This window comes from Excalfactoria chinensis, chromosome 1 (assembly GCF_039878825.1).
Source record: "Excalfactoria chinensis isolate bCotChi1 chromosome 1, bCotChi1.hap2, whole genome shotgun sequence".
NCBI lineage: Eukaryota > Metazoa > Chordata > Aves > Galliformes > Phasianidae > Excalfactoria > Excalfactoria chinensis.
This window is the reverse complement of record NC_092825.1, coordinates 124161564-124178444: the sequence shown is the minus strand read 5'-3', so window position 1 is coordinate 124178444 and position 16881 is coordinate 124161564. Positions and strand designations below refer to the sequence as shown.

At 44.7% G+C, this 16881-nt stretch overlaps 1 protein-coding gene across 6 annotated transcripts in view; it reads left to right on the top strand.

Moving 5' to 3' along the window:
* Positions 1–228: 228 nt before the first annotated feature.
* The window catches only part of GABRA5 (gamma-aminobutyric acid type A receptor subunit alpha5), a 56093-nt gene continuing 39440 nt past the window's right edge, over positions 229–16881 (top strand). The window contains exons 1-6 of one of the 6 annotated variants that reach the window (XM_072335145.1): positions 229–353; positions 751–804; positions 1416–1569; positions 8786–8907; positions 10384–10451; positions 10565–10785. In XM_072335145.1, coding sequence (XP_072191246.1) covers positions 1484–1569; positions 8786–8907; positions 10384–10451; positions 10565–10785 — 497 coding nt within the window. In that variant the 5' untranslated portion in view covers positions 229–353; positions 751–804; positions 1416–1483. Of the gene's footprint in view, positions 354–750; positions 990–1035; positions 1249–1415; positions 1570–8785; positions 8908–10383; positions 10452–10564; positions 10786–16881 lie in introns of those variants that run through there. The other 5 variants (XM_072335129.1, XM_072335138.1, XM_072335164.1 and 2 more) reach the window with 5 other exon arrangements.

The following is a 16881-nucleotide window of genomic DNA, read 5'->3' as shown; positions in this document are numbered from 1 at the left end:
TAGAACGGCACAGCCCAGGTGCACTGCCTACAGAAGACGAATACACACGCGGTGCGTATGCCCATCCACACGCCCATACGCCCGCATCCAGGTGTGCGCGGGCGGACGAGGAGTCCCGCCCCGCCCACACCTTCACCACCCGTAGCCCCGGGCCGAGCCGAGACCCCTCAGTGCCGAGCGCGCCCCGCGCACCCCACCGCGCTCCCGCCGCCGGGCTGCGCGCGGGGGCGGCGCGCGAGCGGCGCTGCGGCGGGGCCGCGCCTGGCAGCGGCGGGAGAGGCAGCCGGCGCCGCTCCCGCTCCGCGCCGCAACTTTCGGGCCGACGCCACCCCCTTCGACCTCGACCTCCGCGGGTAAGCGGCGGGACCCGAGTCCGGCCAGGGGGAGGCGGGCGGACCCGCACATGGCGGCCGCAAACTTTAGGGACGCGGGGAAGGGGCGCAGGGTGCGGGCAGGTGCGGGCGGGCCGAGGCTGAGCGGTTGCAGGGGAGCGGCCGCCCCGGACCCCGGTGCGGTGCGGAGCGGATGGAGCGGGACGCGGCGCGGGGCAGCGGCGCGGGGGCGGCTGTGCGTTCGGGCCGGAGGAGCAAGTTGGGGAGCGGGGTTACGGTATGGGGAAGGGGTGGCGATGACACTCGGCTCCCTCCGGATTTTAGTGGGGAGTGGGGGGGGGAGTCTTTGGTTTTGGTTTTTATTTTTGCCCTTTTAAAAAATGTATTTATTTTTTTATTTATTTAATTTAATAATAAGGCACAGAGGAAAACGGTAGCGCACGATGCTGAGATCGGTGGTGTGGTGGCTGAGGCAGGTACCCGAGGAGCAGCAGGCGCTGGAGCAGCTTCGGTGATAGCTGGAGGTTCCCCGTGCCTTTGCGAGGAAGGTCACTTTTGACACCCCTTGCCCCCCGCCCCCCCCCCCCCCCCCCCATACACACAGCCCCCCCTTCTTTTTGCAAAGCCGTGCATCAGCAGCGTGGATTCCAAGAAGCAGTAGGTGTTTCTTGGCATTTTCACTGGGATTTTGGAAAGGGAAGCCGGGTAGTTAATGGGAAAAGATTGCGACGGAGCACGGGGATGCGGAGGCTGCACACAGCCCCGGGTTTGCAGACGTGGGGAAGTTGTCGAGATGGGGAAAGGGTCGGAAGCGGCGCATGGAAAATGGTGACTATGCCTTTGGTGACGAACGAATGGAAAGGAAAAGTGGGCCACCAAGAATTTTCCCTGTTTTGCAGTTTGCTGTCAGCAGAAGGTAACGCGTGTCCTTGCCAGTATAGAATTTTACATAAACAGCTGATGTTTACATAAGCCTCCATAAGTTTGTGAGAATACACGGGGAGCAGAAGACACGGCGTTGGCTGAGCCCGGCCGTCCTGCTGCTCCGACCTGTGATAATTTTTCCTTTTTGCATTGTTGCAGCCTGAGAGCAAAGTGAGCAGCTGTACCTCCTCCCCAAGCAACCACCTGCGTTACGCATCTCCTCTGGAATGGACAATGGAACGGTCTCTGGCTTTATCATGATCAAAAACTTCTTCCTCTTCTGCGTCTCCATGAGTTTAGCCGGCCGCTTCGGGTAAGTTGCCAATTACTTTTGGGTTTTTGCTGTGGCTTTTGGAAGGAAATGAAAAGCTTTGGCTCCATGCGGTGTGGAGCGGCAGAACAAAACAAGCAAGCTTTGCGTTTGATCTGAATGTAGCGGTGTTGGGAGAAGGGGGGTGGGTTGCTTTCCTGCTCCACCTCGGCATCTCATACTGCTTCTGTAGGAGGGTTTTGGGGGGGAAGTGGGGAGCTTGGATTAGGGCCTGAGTGATCTGAGCAGGGCCCAGCACAGCAGGGTACAGGGTGTGCTCTCAGCTGGGGCATACTCCTCAGTGAGCAGCACTGGGATAGCTTGGAGGGACAGCGAAGTTTGAAGCTTGCTGGGATAACCAGAAATTGCATTTCTCAGAAGTGTGTAACAAGGAATTCCGTTTCCTGATTTTTTTGCTGTGGATGCTGTCTTGACAGTGACATTCAGAAAACTATATTGTGAAATCCTCCTACGACTGTTCTTCAATAAGCAGAAAAGCAGAAGCCCCCTAGCTATCAATTTCCCCTAAACCTAGAGATGCTATGGACTTCTCAAAATCAGGATGTGCCACTGAGCAGCATTTAGCAAGTGCCCTGGAAACGTAGGTTGGTTCTGTTCTTTTTTTTCATGGAGGAGAACAATTATTTATGATTTCACTAGAAGAAAGAAATGAATCCTCCCCGTGTGCTGATTCACAAGCATGCCCATCAGTGCCTTGCTAGAAGAAGGTACAAAATGGAGATGCAAATCAGCTTCTGGTTTCAATTAAAATGTTCTTTTCCAGATTGGAACTGGAAGAAGGACCAAACTTTGAAAGATGTCTGTCTGTACTGTAAACAGGACTGAGCCCTCCCTTCAGTGTGTGCCTTGTACAGTCCCACAGTGAGCACAGGACCGTGGTGTCTGAGCAGCTGCAGACCTGCACACTGCAGGGGGGGTAAAGAGCTGCAGTCCACTGTGGGCATCTTGGAAAACTCCCACTGGGCTTTCTAGTAGAAATGAAGATGGTGTGGGGTTGGTTGTCCCTCGTCTTGGCATGACAGGGATTTAACAAAGTATTGTCACATTGAGAAAATCCCATGAGCTGTAAACCTTCCTGACCATCCTTCATCCCAACAGAAGGTTTCGACTGCAGTGGTTTGGCAAGACCTTTTTGGAGCGGGGTTTGTCTACCTTGTAATTGCATTACTTCTCTAAGAGAAGAACAGATATGCAGTACTGCAGAACAGAGGGCCTATCTCTCCCTTTCAGCTCCCAGGTAAACACTGAATCCCAGCCCCAAGTAGGTATCCTGCCAGAGAAGGACAGCTAGGGGAATCTAGGACACTTGTTTTTGTGAGTTATCCAAAAGCTGCTGTGCACTAAAATGAGATCATCACCTAACTGCCCTCCCACCCCCCAATTTCTTATCTTGTAATTTTAGTCAGGGCCTGCAGAGATAAGCAGCTCCAATTCACTGCACCACTCATATGCTGCCTTAGGGCTGAATTCTGACCCTGCTCAAAAGACAGAGGATGCTCCAGCGCTTCTGTTTCGGAGGCAGAAGCAGTTTTAGAGTGTAATTTGCTAAGTGCTTTGGGACCGACTCTTCAGGACAGAGCGGTACAATTTGCATGTAGGCTGCTTTATTAACTGCTACGATCCAGAATCTAATACTGATGATACTTTCTGTTACTATCAGATTATTTTTTATTAGCTTCATCCACATCTGAATTGCCCTGCTACATTTCAGTGCTTTTAACAGTGTGCTAAACAAAAGTGATTGGTCAAATGGCCACAAATTAGGCACAATATACAGTAGGGCATTACAGATGAGGGCAGAGATTTGTCTATGGTTCTCCGTAGTCATTCCATGATTATATTAAATCATAAATACAGTGTTTGCTGACATAGCCAAAGCCACCTTTGGGGATTCTGATGCACAATGCCTGGTAAAATAAATAGGAATTATGTATCTCAGTCTCCTAGGCTACTTCAGAAATCTCAGCAAAAGTCTGTGATTAATGGTTAACATAAATGTGGAATGACTATTGAGTGCTATCCCCATCAGTAGGCTGTAGAGAAAGAAGGACTGTTGGCACTGTTATAGAAGTTATACACAGTGTCACTGAATCAAACTTCCAAGGTGTAGGTTAAAGGAGAACAGTATGTGACCCCCCCCATTCTTGTTGCCTAACAGTTGTATGACCCCACACTGCGTAATGAGTCCAGCAAAGGTTGAGGCTTTTTCAGGCTTTTGTGACTTCAGCCTGGAGTTGCATAATGCTCTAAGGAGCTAAGATATGTTACTGAAATGTATCAAGACAGTTGTCTTGAAGGTACGTATTCGGAATAGAGTAGACAAGACTAGACTAGAACATAATAGAATAGCTCAGATGGAAAGGACCTACAAAGTTCAGCAAGTCCCACTGCCTGACCACTTCAGGGCTAACCAAAAATTAAAGCATATAGCACTTATTGAGTCATTAGAAATAAAATATAACCATGATGAGTGTTTTCAGATGAGACTAGAGTCTGATTTCTTTCATCTGTTTGACACGAAGGGTTGCATTGAATTCAGTCGTGTTTCATGTCTGCGAGGTCTACAGCACCATGCTGCCAATAGCAAGCAGGAGGTGGGTTCTCTCCTGTCGTCAGGTCAGAGGAAAAACAGAATAGTTCGGATTTAAGACTCTGTGAGATTACCGTGGTGAGGCAGAGAACCTTGGATTGAGCACCCACCCCATGGGTAGGATTCTGTCCTGGCAGAGGGACGCAGTGGCACTGCCAGGCACCCTGCCCTGTGTGGGCTGTCAGGATGGATGACTGCTGCGGATGAGCTGGGAGATGTCCCACGTGCCTGACCGTGTGCTGGTCCTCCCTGCTGCACACTGGCTCTTTGTTGCCAGCCCCAGGCTGCCTGTGGACATCCCTCTTGACGTGCTGACAGCACACGCTCCCTGCGCACGCTTGCATTTTGTCGTGCAGTTTCAGGAATCTGTCCGAGAGCTGAACCAGCAGGGACGGATGTTGTTGGTGTAACCACAGATTAGCTACCATCTGCTAATAATATTTGCAATTGTAGAAACATGGGAAGCAGAAGATTGCAATTAAACGTAACTGTAGCCAACGCAACACGTCTCTGCTCATGGTGAGACTCTTGCTGCGGCAGCTTGATGGTTTCGCATACTTTCCCACTAGCTCATTGCCCTTATCACTGAGAACATAATCCTGCTATTTAGGCTAAACAAACCTCCCCTTCAGCCCGTGGCATTTATTTCACATTGGTCTCTGCAGCACTGAGCAGCTAGTTCTGCTGGGTTGTGCCTTGCTGAGTAGTCACAGATGCTAGGGAGCTCTTCCTCATATTTTTAAGACTAATTTTCTGTAAATTATCATACACGTACATAGTCGTGCTCATCCATTTATGTTATATATCCAGTTTTTTCTTTCTCCGGTGGCTCCAGATAACAGCCTCATTCAACAAATGGAAAAACGAGTTTGCTAGAAATGCTGAGAGGAGGCAGGTGGATGTTCACCTTTCTGCCCAGCAGAAAGCTCCCTGTGAGCCTGCATTTTGGCAGCCTGGAAGCACAGGGGGTGTTGGGAGGTGCAGTATGGCTCTGGGGTGCTGAAATGGATGTTAAGGTGCAAGGGTGGAGAAGGTGATAAGACGTTACCCTGTGGGAAACAGGCTTTCATCACAGTGCTCACAGAAGGCTTGTACTTAGAAGGCTGTGAAGTACAGCTCTTGGTGAATAAAAGAATGACATTATTCTTAAAGGATCTCTAAGGACCATTGAAGTTTCATTCTTCTCAGTCATCCTTCTCCCATATTCTGATCTTTTGTGGAAGAATTGAGTTTTCGGTGGACAAATTCACAAAACAATATCGACACTTTCAGATCTCAAGAATCGGTAACAAAGGGATGGTGAGATGCTTGCTTAGAGAAATGAATCTGTTTCCTTTGATATCTGGCCAGATGACAGCATCCAGAACTGTGCAAATGCATTCTCCACCATCTTCTACACCAACTGCTGATTTGTTTTGAGGCCTGGTATAATTCCTAATCCTATTGAAGCAAGTTCTTGGAAACTTCATTCTTAGAGAGAAAAAAATGTAGCTCTCAATCACAAAATACTCCTTAGTTATTTCTTTAGTGTCTCTCACTTAAAATGTTTTGGAATAATTGTGAAGTATCTGTCATCTGTTTTCCTCTTATTACACCAAAACTATGAATAGAACATGACACGATTTTGACTCGATGGCAAAAAAGACAATGATTAAAATGGTAAGCGATGAACTCATCAGAAGAGGTAGCTGAGCGTTTTTAGAGAGCTATTGGATTTTACTCTGATGGCTCTTTCCAGAGTATCTGATTTTTTCAGTCACCCTGAAACTGCAATATTAAATAAGTGTAATGAGAAGTATTCCTGGTTGGTTCAGTTTATGTTCAATAATGAGCTTTAAATTTAATTATCTTTGAATTTTCTTAGCATCTTCTAAGGTTTTTTCTTAGGTTTATTTTTGCTCCATAACTAAAAACATCCTCTTAAAAACATTTTTGGTCACAACAAGAAGATAATGTGCTTAGCTACCTATTTATTTATTTTCTTTTAATAAAACCTAGTCTTTATGCATGTGGAAATAATTGGTTTAAGATATCACCTGTGTTCTCGCTATTCGTAGAACTATGGTATCTAATACACAACAACGCATGTAACTTGGCCAGTACAGTCTTAAAGCTCTTTTGTTGTAAAAGGCAACCTCAGCATTTACTCCAAAATGGGAATCGCTATTTCATCAGCAATCTCAGGAATGCAAACAAAATTCTAACTTTTCTGTGAACTAAAAAGCAGCATTTGCATTAATGGCAAACAGTAATCCATCTACAGACGGAACTTCACACAATACTGACATTTCTCTGAAATTCAGCATCAGATGCCATCTTTTTCGGGTAAAGTGATCTGCCAAATCTAAATTGGATTGCTGTTTTGCAGATGAAGTGCTGACTTTTTATGAGTCTTCATCCTAGTCACTTCCCTAGCTTTTTTTATCTATTAATTAGCTTTTCTCGTGAACTATCCAAAACTGTTCGCATATTTCAGTATTTAGAGTGTGTATACTGTTATGGTGAAATGTCTATAGTCGAGACAGAATGAAGCACCATCAATTACTTGTATTATAAGAGAGGCCCTGAGAGCTAGTTGTATTTTTTCCCATTCCCACAAGAATAGTTCAGTGGAAATCTTCTCTCTGAGCTCAATTGGCATTGAATTCAGACGTGAGCACTAAAAATAACAAGCTTTTTCAAGAGCAGAGAAACTAGTGAAGCTTTGTGTGCTGCGTCCCTGGCACCGTACCTTTACAATAATCCCAGCTCCATATTTGCTATCCCTTGTTCCTATCGCCCATTGCACCACCTGTCTTTTACCTCTGCAGTCCATTTCTCCTCGTATCTTTCCTAATTGCCTGCAAATCTCTTCCGCATCTCTTAATTAGCAGAGAGGAGGTGGGCTGGTTTTGCTGAGGCTGTTTTTGAGCTACATACGTGCTGACTGGCCCAGTCAGCAAGCCAGAGGGAATAGATGGCTGCTGACCTCACATTTTTACTTAATGAGGCACTAATTTAGATCTCTCTCCCCTTGTCTAGTCACTGCTTCTCATGAAACTTGTGGGAATGAAATGAAGGTTGATCTCTCTGCCTCTTTGTCACATGCGTTGGAAAGTGGGAATGGGTTCCTACACTGATGTGGTGGAACAGGCAGACAGCATGATGCATGTCTCTTTCTCATGAAAAAAAGGCTAAAAAGAAATGAGAAAAGTTTTAAATAGTGCTTTTACCAAAGCATTAATTATAATAGCTGAGTAGGAAGAATCTGTGCAAATTTCACCTCTGGTTCTTTTTTGTTAGGCTGCTGCTTGTAACACCTTTATTCAGTAATGAGCTCATTCGATTGTGGTTGACAAACAGTATAGTATTTGTCTTGAATGGCTTGGCATACCAGGCAAGATTTCTAATATCTCTTTAATCATTAAAGTTGGGGAAGACCATTAAAATAATCTACTCCAACCACCAGCCCACCCCCACCATGCCCACTGACCACATCCCTCAGTGCCACATCCACTCAGTTCTTGAATGTCTCCAGGGACAGTGACTGCACCACCTCCCAGGGCAGCCTGTGCCACTGCAGCACCGCTCTTTCTGAGAAGTAATTTTTCCTTTATAGCCAGCCTAAACTTCCCCTGGTGCACCTTCAAGGCGTTACCTCAGTGCCAACATCCCCTTTGCTATGAGAATCACTTCTGATCAGGTGTTTCCTCATGGTTTGGTGTTTCTAGGGATCACACTAGCTCCTGGGTCCCCTTTTGAAAGTGGCTTTGCCGTCCTTTCTTTTTTCAGTGGAAGCAAACAAGATGTAGTGGGGGACAGATGCATGACCAGGTCTGACTGGGAAGGGCTGTGTGACCACCAGCATGCACCAGACCTTGTGTCCCCTAACAGTCTGCACCAAGGGTGATTTGTGTGGGTGTCAGCAAGGTCCTTTTAGTGTAAGCCTTGTGGAGGGAAAACCAGGTTGAAGTCCTTTATTTTCCTTCTTCTAAATCCCGTTTTGCTAGGTAAGTATAATGCATATTTTACAAATGTTCTGCAAGGCAGCGTATTCAGAGGAGTGCTTTGAGAGTCTCTGTTTAATTATAGATTTATTTCCCTGCCAACTAATAGTAAATAAACACAGATTTCATTTATTTTGTAATCTCTGGGTCATTTGGTCACACTCAGTTTAGACTGAGTGTAAGTGATCTCTGTCCCTTGACAGGGTGCATAAAGTGGGACGTGGGTATCAGTGGAGCATGAGCCATGGGCACCTGAGCAGACAAGTTTTGATGGTAATATTTTTCTGGCTTGAAGGTCAATATCTGAAATACTTCTTTCCATAACTCATGGAAATACAGATCAAGAGCAGAAGAAAACAAACGTGGCCAAAACCTTATGGAATGAAATCCACTACATGCTGCTGTTATTTGCATACTACAAGGAGGGAAACTAATTCATGCAGAGGAGAGATGAGGAATGAGGAACTGTGGGTTTGGTTTTGCAGTATTCCTTTCAGGAAAATACAAGGAGCAGGTGAAATGAGAAGGGAGAGGGCAGGCTACTGTCAGGAAGTTTCCAAGACCCTGACGCCCCTTAACACTAACAGCTTTTGATAAGTCTCTTTTCTTTTGCATGAAACAGCTTATCTCAAACGCCGACAGCACCAGGGAAAGAGGACACCAATGATAACATTACCATCTTCACCAGGATCTTGGATGGCCTGCTGGATGGCTACGACAACCGGCTGCGCCCAGGACTAGGAGGTAGTAGAGCTGGGTGGCAGCCAGTGAACGTGCAGACATTGGTCAGTGACCCCCTGCCTCCCTCCCACAGAATCACAAAATCACTGAATTGGAAAAGACCTCTTAGATTGTCTAGTCAGCTGTCCCCAGACTAACAACATTGCCCACAAAACTATGTCTCTGTGCAGGGCACCTGCTATCAGCAGAGCCTCGACAAGAGGGGTAGGTTTCATTAATCAAATAGGACCCAGAAAGTAGACTTGTCTTCTGACAAGCAAGGCTCTGTCCAGGGGTAACTTAAGCCTTTTTCTTTTGGTCATGTGAGTCATTTAAGTTGAATGAAGAGACCATGTGTGCTGCATGCTTTCTGTGACTGAATACAGTTTGGGTTTCTTTTCTCTCTTTTAAGGTAAGCAAGACAGGGTGCTATCAGGTTGCTTCAGGGTTCCCTAGCTGGTCAGCATGTATAAAATTATGCTAGTGACAAGAATCTCTGTTAAAAACAGAACCCCAAACCACCTGTATTTAGACAGCTACAGCAAAGCTCTATTGATACATCATTTCAATAACCTCTACAGCAGCTATTTTAAAGCTGTAACATGTGAGTAGTTACTTGCCATCCTAACCCTGTTGAGCCCTCCCTCAGCTCTCTTTCCTCCAGATTTCTCTCATCTTCTACTCATGTGTAAACCATCTGTTATGTTTCTTCCTGGCCCTTTTTTAATCTGACTACCCCCACCCCTTCCTCTTATGAGACCAACACATTGCTTTCATTCCTTTCACTCCTTCTCCTCTCACTTTACACAGAGATGCTTGAAAATAGGGCTCAGCTCTCCAATCTTATGTAACAAACTTCTGAAATTTCTAGGAAGCTTTGCTTGTAGTCCTCTAGGTTTCCCTTTAGGCTTCTGCCCTGATGACTCTTAGGCTGTCTCTTGGCATTCCTCTAGCAGCATGCTTGGCCTCAGATTCTAAAGATTCCATTGTCAGCTTTGTGAGCAATAGGCCTTTTGGCCTTTAGTTTAGGCCTCCCTCTGAACCTCTAAGGCTCTAGGCCAGCCTCTAGGTGTCTTGGCCTCAGGGCACTCTTCTGGGCTTCAGCCTTGAGTCTCAAGAATCTGAGCAGTAGAACTAATTTTACCTAACTTTGAGTAATGGTAGTACAGATGTCTGCCACAGAGCAAATCAGCCTGGTAAGTGGAGGGAAACAGGCCTTTCCAAGGCATACTTACCTTGTGGCAGGTGTTGAAAGTGAATTCAGGGGAACTGTAACCTTGAAGGGCCTTTTTTCTTTCTAGTGGTCATAGGAAAAGAGCCTGGACTCTCAATGGTTGATGTTTGCATTTGATCAGGGATGAAATGTCTCCTTAAACATTTTCTTAATTTCAAGCTTTTGGGGATTTTGGAATGATTCAGAAGTTGTTAAAAGAGAAATGCATCAGAAGCACGAACTACATCTTAAAGCAATTACTGACTCAGAGTCTATATTTGTTGCAGAGAGAATAACTCAGGTGAAAACAGACATCTATGTTACCAGTTTTGGCCCCGTGTCAGACACAGAGATGGTAAGTACAGGCACATGGCTTCCAACTCACTTGTGTTCACTGGGCTCAAGTCATTTTCAGAATCATCGCTGCTGCTCTGACCCTATGGTAACCTGCCTGTTTCTTTGTACAAGGAATACACCATAGATGTATTTTTCCGACAAAGCTGGAAGGATGAAAGGCTTCGATTCAAAGGACCTATGCAGCGTCTTCCTCTCAACAACCTGCTCGCCAGCAAAATTTGGACGCCAGACACTTTCTTCCACAATGGAAAGAAGTCTATTGCTCACAACATGACGACACCAAACAAGCTTCTGCGCCTCGAGGATGACGGCACTCTGCTGTACACAATGAGGTAATACCCTGGATTCATTTATTCTTATGCAGTTTCCCAGCAAGATTTGCAAATTCAGAAGGGGAGCATGGCACTTGCCCCACACACAGCAGAGCCATGTAACCAGTCATTTGCACATATTTATATCAATATCAAGAAAAGAGGAAAACGTAATCACTGTCTACAAGTACCAATTAATTTGTAGCTTCTGAATACTGCTGGTGCTTAGATATTTCCTTTGATTAAGTGGAAAACATATTCTCGACAGATCCATTGATTCTGTACAGCTTTTTTTAGTGCAGATCTGCTTCCTCTTACTGTTTGTGTTTGTAGCTGCAAACTGCTAATTGCAGAACTATCCCAAAGGCCACAGACTGGCATCTTGTTCTGGGGCACTACAGTTTGAACCCTTGAAGCTTTTGTTAATACTTTCTCTATTTCACTAGTTGTTCTAAAAGTCAAATCATCACAGGGATAAATGAAGTATTCTAGAAGCACCGGAGAGCTGTTTTAGCAAGTATTTTCCTGAAAACAGAGCTGGCAGTACACTGGAAGAAGAACAAATTGGCATCTGAGTTCTTCAGGGTTGTGCTCCTCATCTGATTAGAGGATACTGTCAGACTTCATTATTGCACAACCTAGATATTATATATAATATCAGTGGTATTAGAGGATTGTTTGAAGTTCTTCTCAGGCCAAATCCCATGTCAGTATATGGCGATTTGCTCATTAAAAGTAATTAGGCTGTAGTAATTAAGACTTCCATGTATCTTCAGCAAGGTTTTCTTTGAGAGTGTAGTCATACAGACAACACTTGAAAAGAGATGAAAGAAAAAGCCTATTCTAAGATTGTCTGATAGGAGCCTGTGTGATACATGAGATCCTGCAGAGTGGCTGGAGACCTTGCATTAGGTGCTGGAGTGCCTTGAAATGTGGTTTTTGAGTACTTGCCCCTTGATGAAGCTAAGCACTCCTGTCCTGCTGTGAGGCTGGCTGTTTAGGGCTAGTGGACATTTCTGGGGCTCTGACTGGTTAATGTTTGTTTGGCTCAGATATTACACTTCTATATGGAGGCACCTAGAGATTCTTAGGGTTTATTTCAGGTGTTCTGGTCCTGATTATATACTTATTTGTTACTTGACCCTATTGTTAAAGCTCTTCCCTTGAATGGAACAGAGCAAAAGAGATTTAGGAGACATAAGGAATCCTTAAGTACAACCTTAAAGCTTTAGATAATCACATTCATAACTGCTCAACTGCTGAAAAAACTAAGAGGTGATACAGGAATGTTAAAAAGAAGAAGAAAAAGTTCACTTTCTTTTCTGCTATACATGTTGCTGTTGTTTTTTCTCTTGCTTTTTGATGAATTAGTGATTGCTGCGATATAATCATAGAATTACTAAGGTTGGAAAAGACCTCTGAGATTATCCAGTCCACCAGCCCACCCCCACCATGCGCACTGACTATGTCCCTCAGTGCCACATCCACACAGTTCTTGAACACTTCCAGGGACAGTGACTGCACCACCTCCCTGGGCACCCTGTGCCACTACCTCATTGATCTTTCTGAAAAGAAATCTTCCTTAATATCCAACCTGAACCTTCCCTGGCACAAGTTGAGGCCATTGCCTCTTTTCCTGTCACTGTTACCTGGGGAAGAACCAACACCCGCCTTGCCACAACCTCCTTTCAGGTCACTGTAGAGAGCAATAAACTCCTGAATCTGATGTTGAGGATATGCATACATGTTTAGATTAATGAAAGTCAAAATAACTATGAAAGAAATCTATTTCAAAAAAAAAAATGTTGTTAACTCTTGCCTTAAAAGCAGCCCCACTGCAGACAGGGCTACCTTTGTGCACCCCCAGAAACTGCCACTGATGTGTTTCCTGATGAATTTTAAGCAATCAACAGTGCCAGCTGAAGAAACAGAACAAGACCTGGGCAAGCTGCCGTTGCCTCTCAGCTGCTCTGTGGAAGTGGCTCTGTCAGGGAGTGGTAAAACCAGGGCCACAGGCTGTAGGTGTATCAGAAGGAAGGCTGCCCTGCTCCAAGCAACATTTGGGCTTGGTTCAGATGTTCGTTTTGTCCTGCTCCATGTCTTTACCAGGCAACCTCATTTCACTGACTCATAACCCTAGTGGCAGCAGCAGGGATGAGGAGGCCTCAGGCGGCCTTACCCACCCTTCTATGAGGAGCCTGGGGAGTTATATTGGATGGCTGCTAACACACTCAGAATGTTATGTTAAGGCTTCTTGGGATTTGTCATTTGTCTTTTTGTAGGCTACAGAAGATGTAGAAAACTTTTGTAGCCTAAAAAACATGAAACAATTTTTTCTTTTTTTTTCTTTTTGTGTAGAGTATTCAGTGTGGGTGTGCGTGTGTATGGAAATAAATTCCTACTAACTGTGCTGTATGTGATAAGAAATGGAGCGCAAAGCTTTTTAAATAGCTTCCTTTCCACTATCGCAAGTAATAACTTTTTAAAAATAAAGAGTGTACATCCTATTCTGTTCAAACTGATTCTGGGAGGCTGCTACGATAAGGTGCAGGGTGCTGTGCTGTCTTCAGGATCTTGATCTGTTTTGATGGGCAGTTCAGCAGCAGTAGTGGTGCTGTGCCAGGATGCAATGGAAGAGCCTTACCTGACCGTGCAGCGTGGCTGTGACCTGTGCTTAGCCCCTCAAGCAGATCCTGTCAGAGATACAGCTCCTCAGTGCTACCAGAATGGCATTCCCTGAGAAATTAGGATGCTATGGGCTTCTTGTCTCAGCAGCAGTGCACTGATGGAGGATGCTGGACCTCAGCTGGGGCATGAGTCTTGTGTTCTGCAGGTCCCACCCCACTCACTTGGCTCACGGGATCTGTAGATGTGGAGACAGCCCTCCCTTAGCTCTTCATCCCCCTCATTTCCAAGGAGGAATTGTGAGCTTCCCAGACTGTACGTAGGAGTAATCTGTGCTGGGAGGATTGGACCCTCTGTCATTGACAAAGATGCCAGAATTGCTTTTGCAACCTTGCATCTGGCTGCCTGAATGAAGAGGAGGAAAGCAGCTGAGCCGACGCTGACCCTCCTCTTATTTGACTTCCAAATATACCAAGTTTGATCAGCTGAGCAAACTTCCAGCTTTAGCACTTGGCAGTACATATATTTTCATGATAAGTGTGTTTGCTTATAAAGAGAACTGAATTTTTTTTGCATGTTGCGTTCCAGGAGTTGGTAGGATATATTTTGCTGTAGAACTGTGATAAATATGCTTCTGTAAAGCGCAGTACTAAAACTCTTCTGCCTGAACATACAAACACAATGTGCTCTTTTGATAGTTTTCATAAACAACAATATTTTCTGCGGGGAATAGCTTAATAATTCTGATTGTCTTTGATTTGGTAGGCCTCATCTCTTTTATTTTGTTGACGCGGTCTAGAAATGATACTCCGCTGAAGTGAGTGTTGCAAATTCTTTTTCAGCCCCTAGAGGGGAGTGTTGTCTGCAGCTCCATTTTCGATTATCTTATTTTCCTTCCGTAAGAGCTCTGCGGTAACGGGCTCATATTTCACTCATCTGTATAGAAAATGGCTTTGTAAGGGCAGGCAAAATATTTTATTCCTCTGTCCCTCCAATTGCTTGAAAAATATTTAGATTATCTGAGTTGAGAAATAAATGCCATTAAAAGCATAAAGCTCATTTGTCCCTTAAAACTGTTGTGTTTCAAGGCCAGTGATTTAAGCAGCCCTTTCAAACTAAGAGAACTCAAATGTCTCAGTGAGCAGCTTTTCTGCACTCAATGGGGGATGACTGTAAAGATTGCAGCTATGATAAACTTTGCTGTAGAACACTGGTAGAATGCTGTTAGTCTGCCTTTTTTTTTTTTTTTTTTTTTTTTCCTTTTTTTGCCAGAAATTGTGTGAAGCAGATGATGTTTGCCTTTGGAATATAACTGAGCTTTTGGCCAGCAGTTAGTAGACAACTGAAGCTGATTTTCTTTCAGCTTTTAGGTGCTGAACATTCTTTCCGTCTCATCACAAGGGCTAAGCTCCTCAGAGTCCCATTCTTACCTTTGGTTTGAATGGACCCAGGACACCTTTGCTACCTCTGGGTATCTAAACATCTGTTGTAATTTGGGATTTTAATTGTCATGCGGTCGTATGCGCGATGTGTGCAAATAGACTTCCCCTCTATTATTACGACAATTTGAAGATTGCCAGAGATTCTGGCTGTCATTACATTTAAATCGCAGAATAGCTTGGGCTGGAAGGGAGCTTAAACCCACCTGGCTCCAACCCCTGCCATGTACAGGGCTGTCCCCTACCAGCTCAGGCTGCCTAGGGTATCCTGGCCTTGAGTGCCTCCAGGGATCTGTTGCATTAAGCTTCATCTGTGTATTTTACTGGTGTGATAGTGCAGGCATTTGTCTGTATGGTTAAGAAACTCCCAAAATCTTTTGTATGACTCCAAAATACAGTTGTCTTTACTGTTTGTGGAAGTCATTTACAAATTCAGTGTTGTGTAGATGGGAGATGCCGCTTGATGGCAGTATCAGCACGCTGCTGGGCATTCTGTGTGGATGTCTAGTTTACCTAGCTGGAAATGCTTCCTACATTAGCACTTAGTTTTAAAATTGCACGTGCAAGTTTATACATGTTCTGGATGCATGTTAGCATACAGTTTGCATTTCTATGAAGCACTTCCTTAGCAAGCTAGCAATTTCATACTATAAGACCAACTAATGGGAAGATGCAGTGCTGTTTTCAAGGCCTCAGTTGGAAAAGCCAAGTTCTGTTTGTTTGGGTTTTGTTGCTTTTGTTGTTTTTAAGGGAAGAAAGTAGTTCTGAGAGAAATGAGTGGGTTTGCAAGCACTGGCAGTGCCAGAAAGCTCTTCTTTCCCAGATGCAGATGTGCTTGTGTGGCCCTGAGTAAGGGGGGACCAAAAAATCTATACTTTACAAAGAGATGTTAATCTTCAATCACTTTCTAGATGAGAACATTTCTGTTCAAATTGTGCATGTTCTCACTTCAGAAGGAAGGTCTTGTGTATGCATCCATTTATATTTACAGAAAAGGATCTGGCAATGCTTTGGGCATTGTATAAATATTACAGTACTAATTGGGAGCTATCAAAGCATACAAACTCACATTTCCTTTCAACGTGTTATAGATTTGATGCCTCTGCTTTCCTATTCAAACTTCAAAAAGCCTGAAGCTAGAAGAAAAAACATGATTTCTTCACTTTGGGCTAGAGCTTACAGAGAGGTGAAAAACTGCTATGATGCCAAGGACTCTCAGCTGCTTATCATCAACTCAGATTTTGACAGAGGAAATGAAAATCGGGATATACGAAGTGAAAGGCCCTCCCCTGGGGACAGTGTATCAGCAGGATTCTTGTTTTAACTTCATGCTTATCAGTTCTAGTTTCTCTGTTTTTAATGCACATTGCCCCATTTCTCAAAAGTTGCCTTTCAAGGAACCGAGATTTGATGCTTCAAAAACTCCAAAGGTGAAATTACCCATGGGGAGGGAAAGACACAGGAGGAGGCTGTAGTGTAACATATTAAAAATGGGTAATTATTATATGTTCAAATATAGTCCCTAAGAAGAGTGTATGGCGTTAGCCTATTCTGCTGGTAATAAAGGTGAGCAGAACCCCTCTGAGACCTTCGTCACAGAGACATGAACTCTCACAGCAAGGGTGACATTAATTAAAGGATAAAACCCAAACTGGAGCCAGTCTGTCTTTGGATAAGGGAAATGTATAGCTGGACTTCGAGGGGTTACAAAAGATCTAGGTTCAGTTATAGCTCTGTGCTGAGCGCAGGAGCCATTCTGTCTTTCTGCTGGGGTCAGCAAGTACAGTTTCTGTCCAATTTCTATTTTTTGAGAATGAACCAGGACAAGTATCAGTTGTTTCTGCAGACAGGGTGACCTGAAACTCTGTGTGTGGAAAGGAGGAGATGACCAAACAGAGGAAGGAGTAGAGTCATTCCCTGATAGCTATCCTCTGAGTATTCACAGCTTCATTAGTAGCCCTGTCTTTGCCCAAATCTGTGGACAGGTCATAGCTTCTGTGGGCAGAGCTTCAGGAGTACCTGGTAGGTGCTGAGGAATTGCTTTGGCTACTCT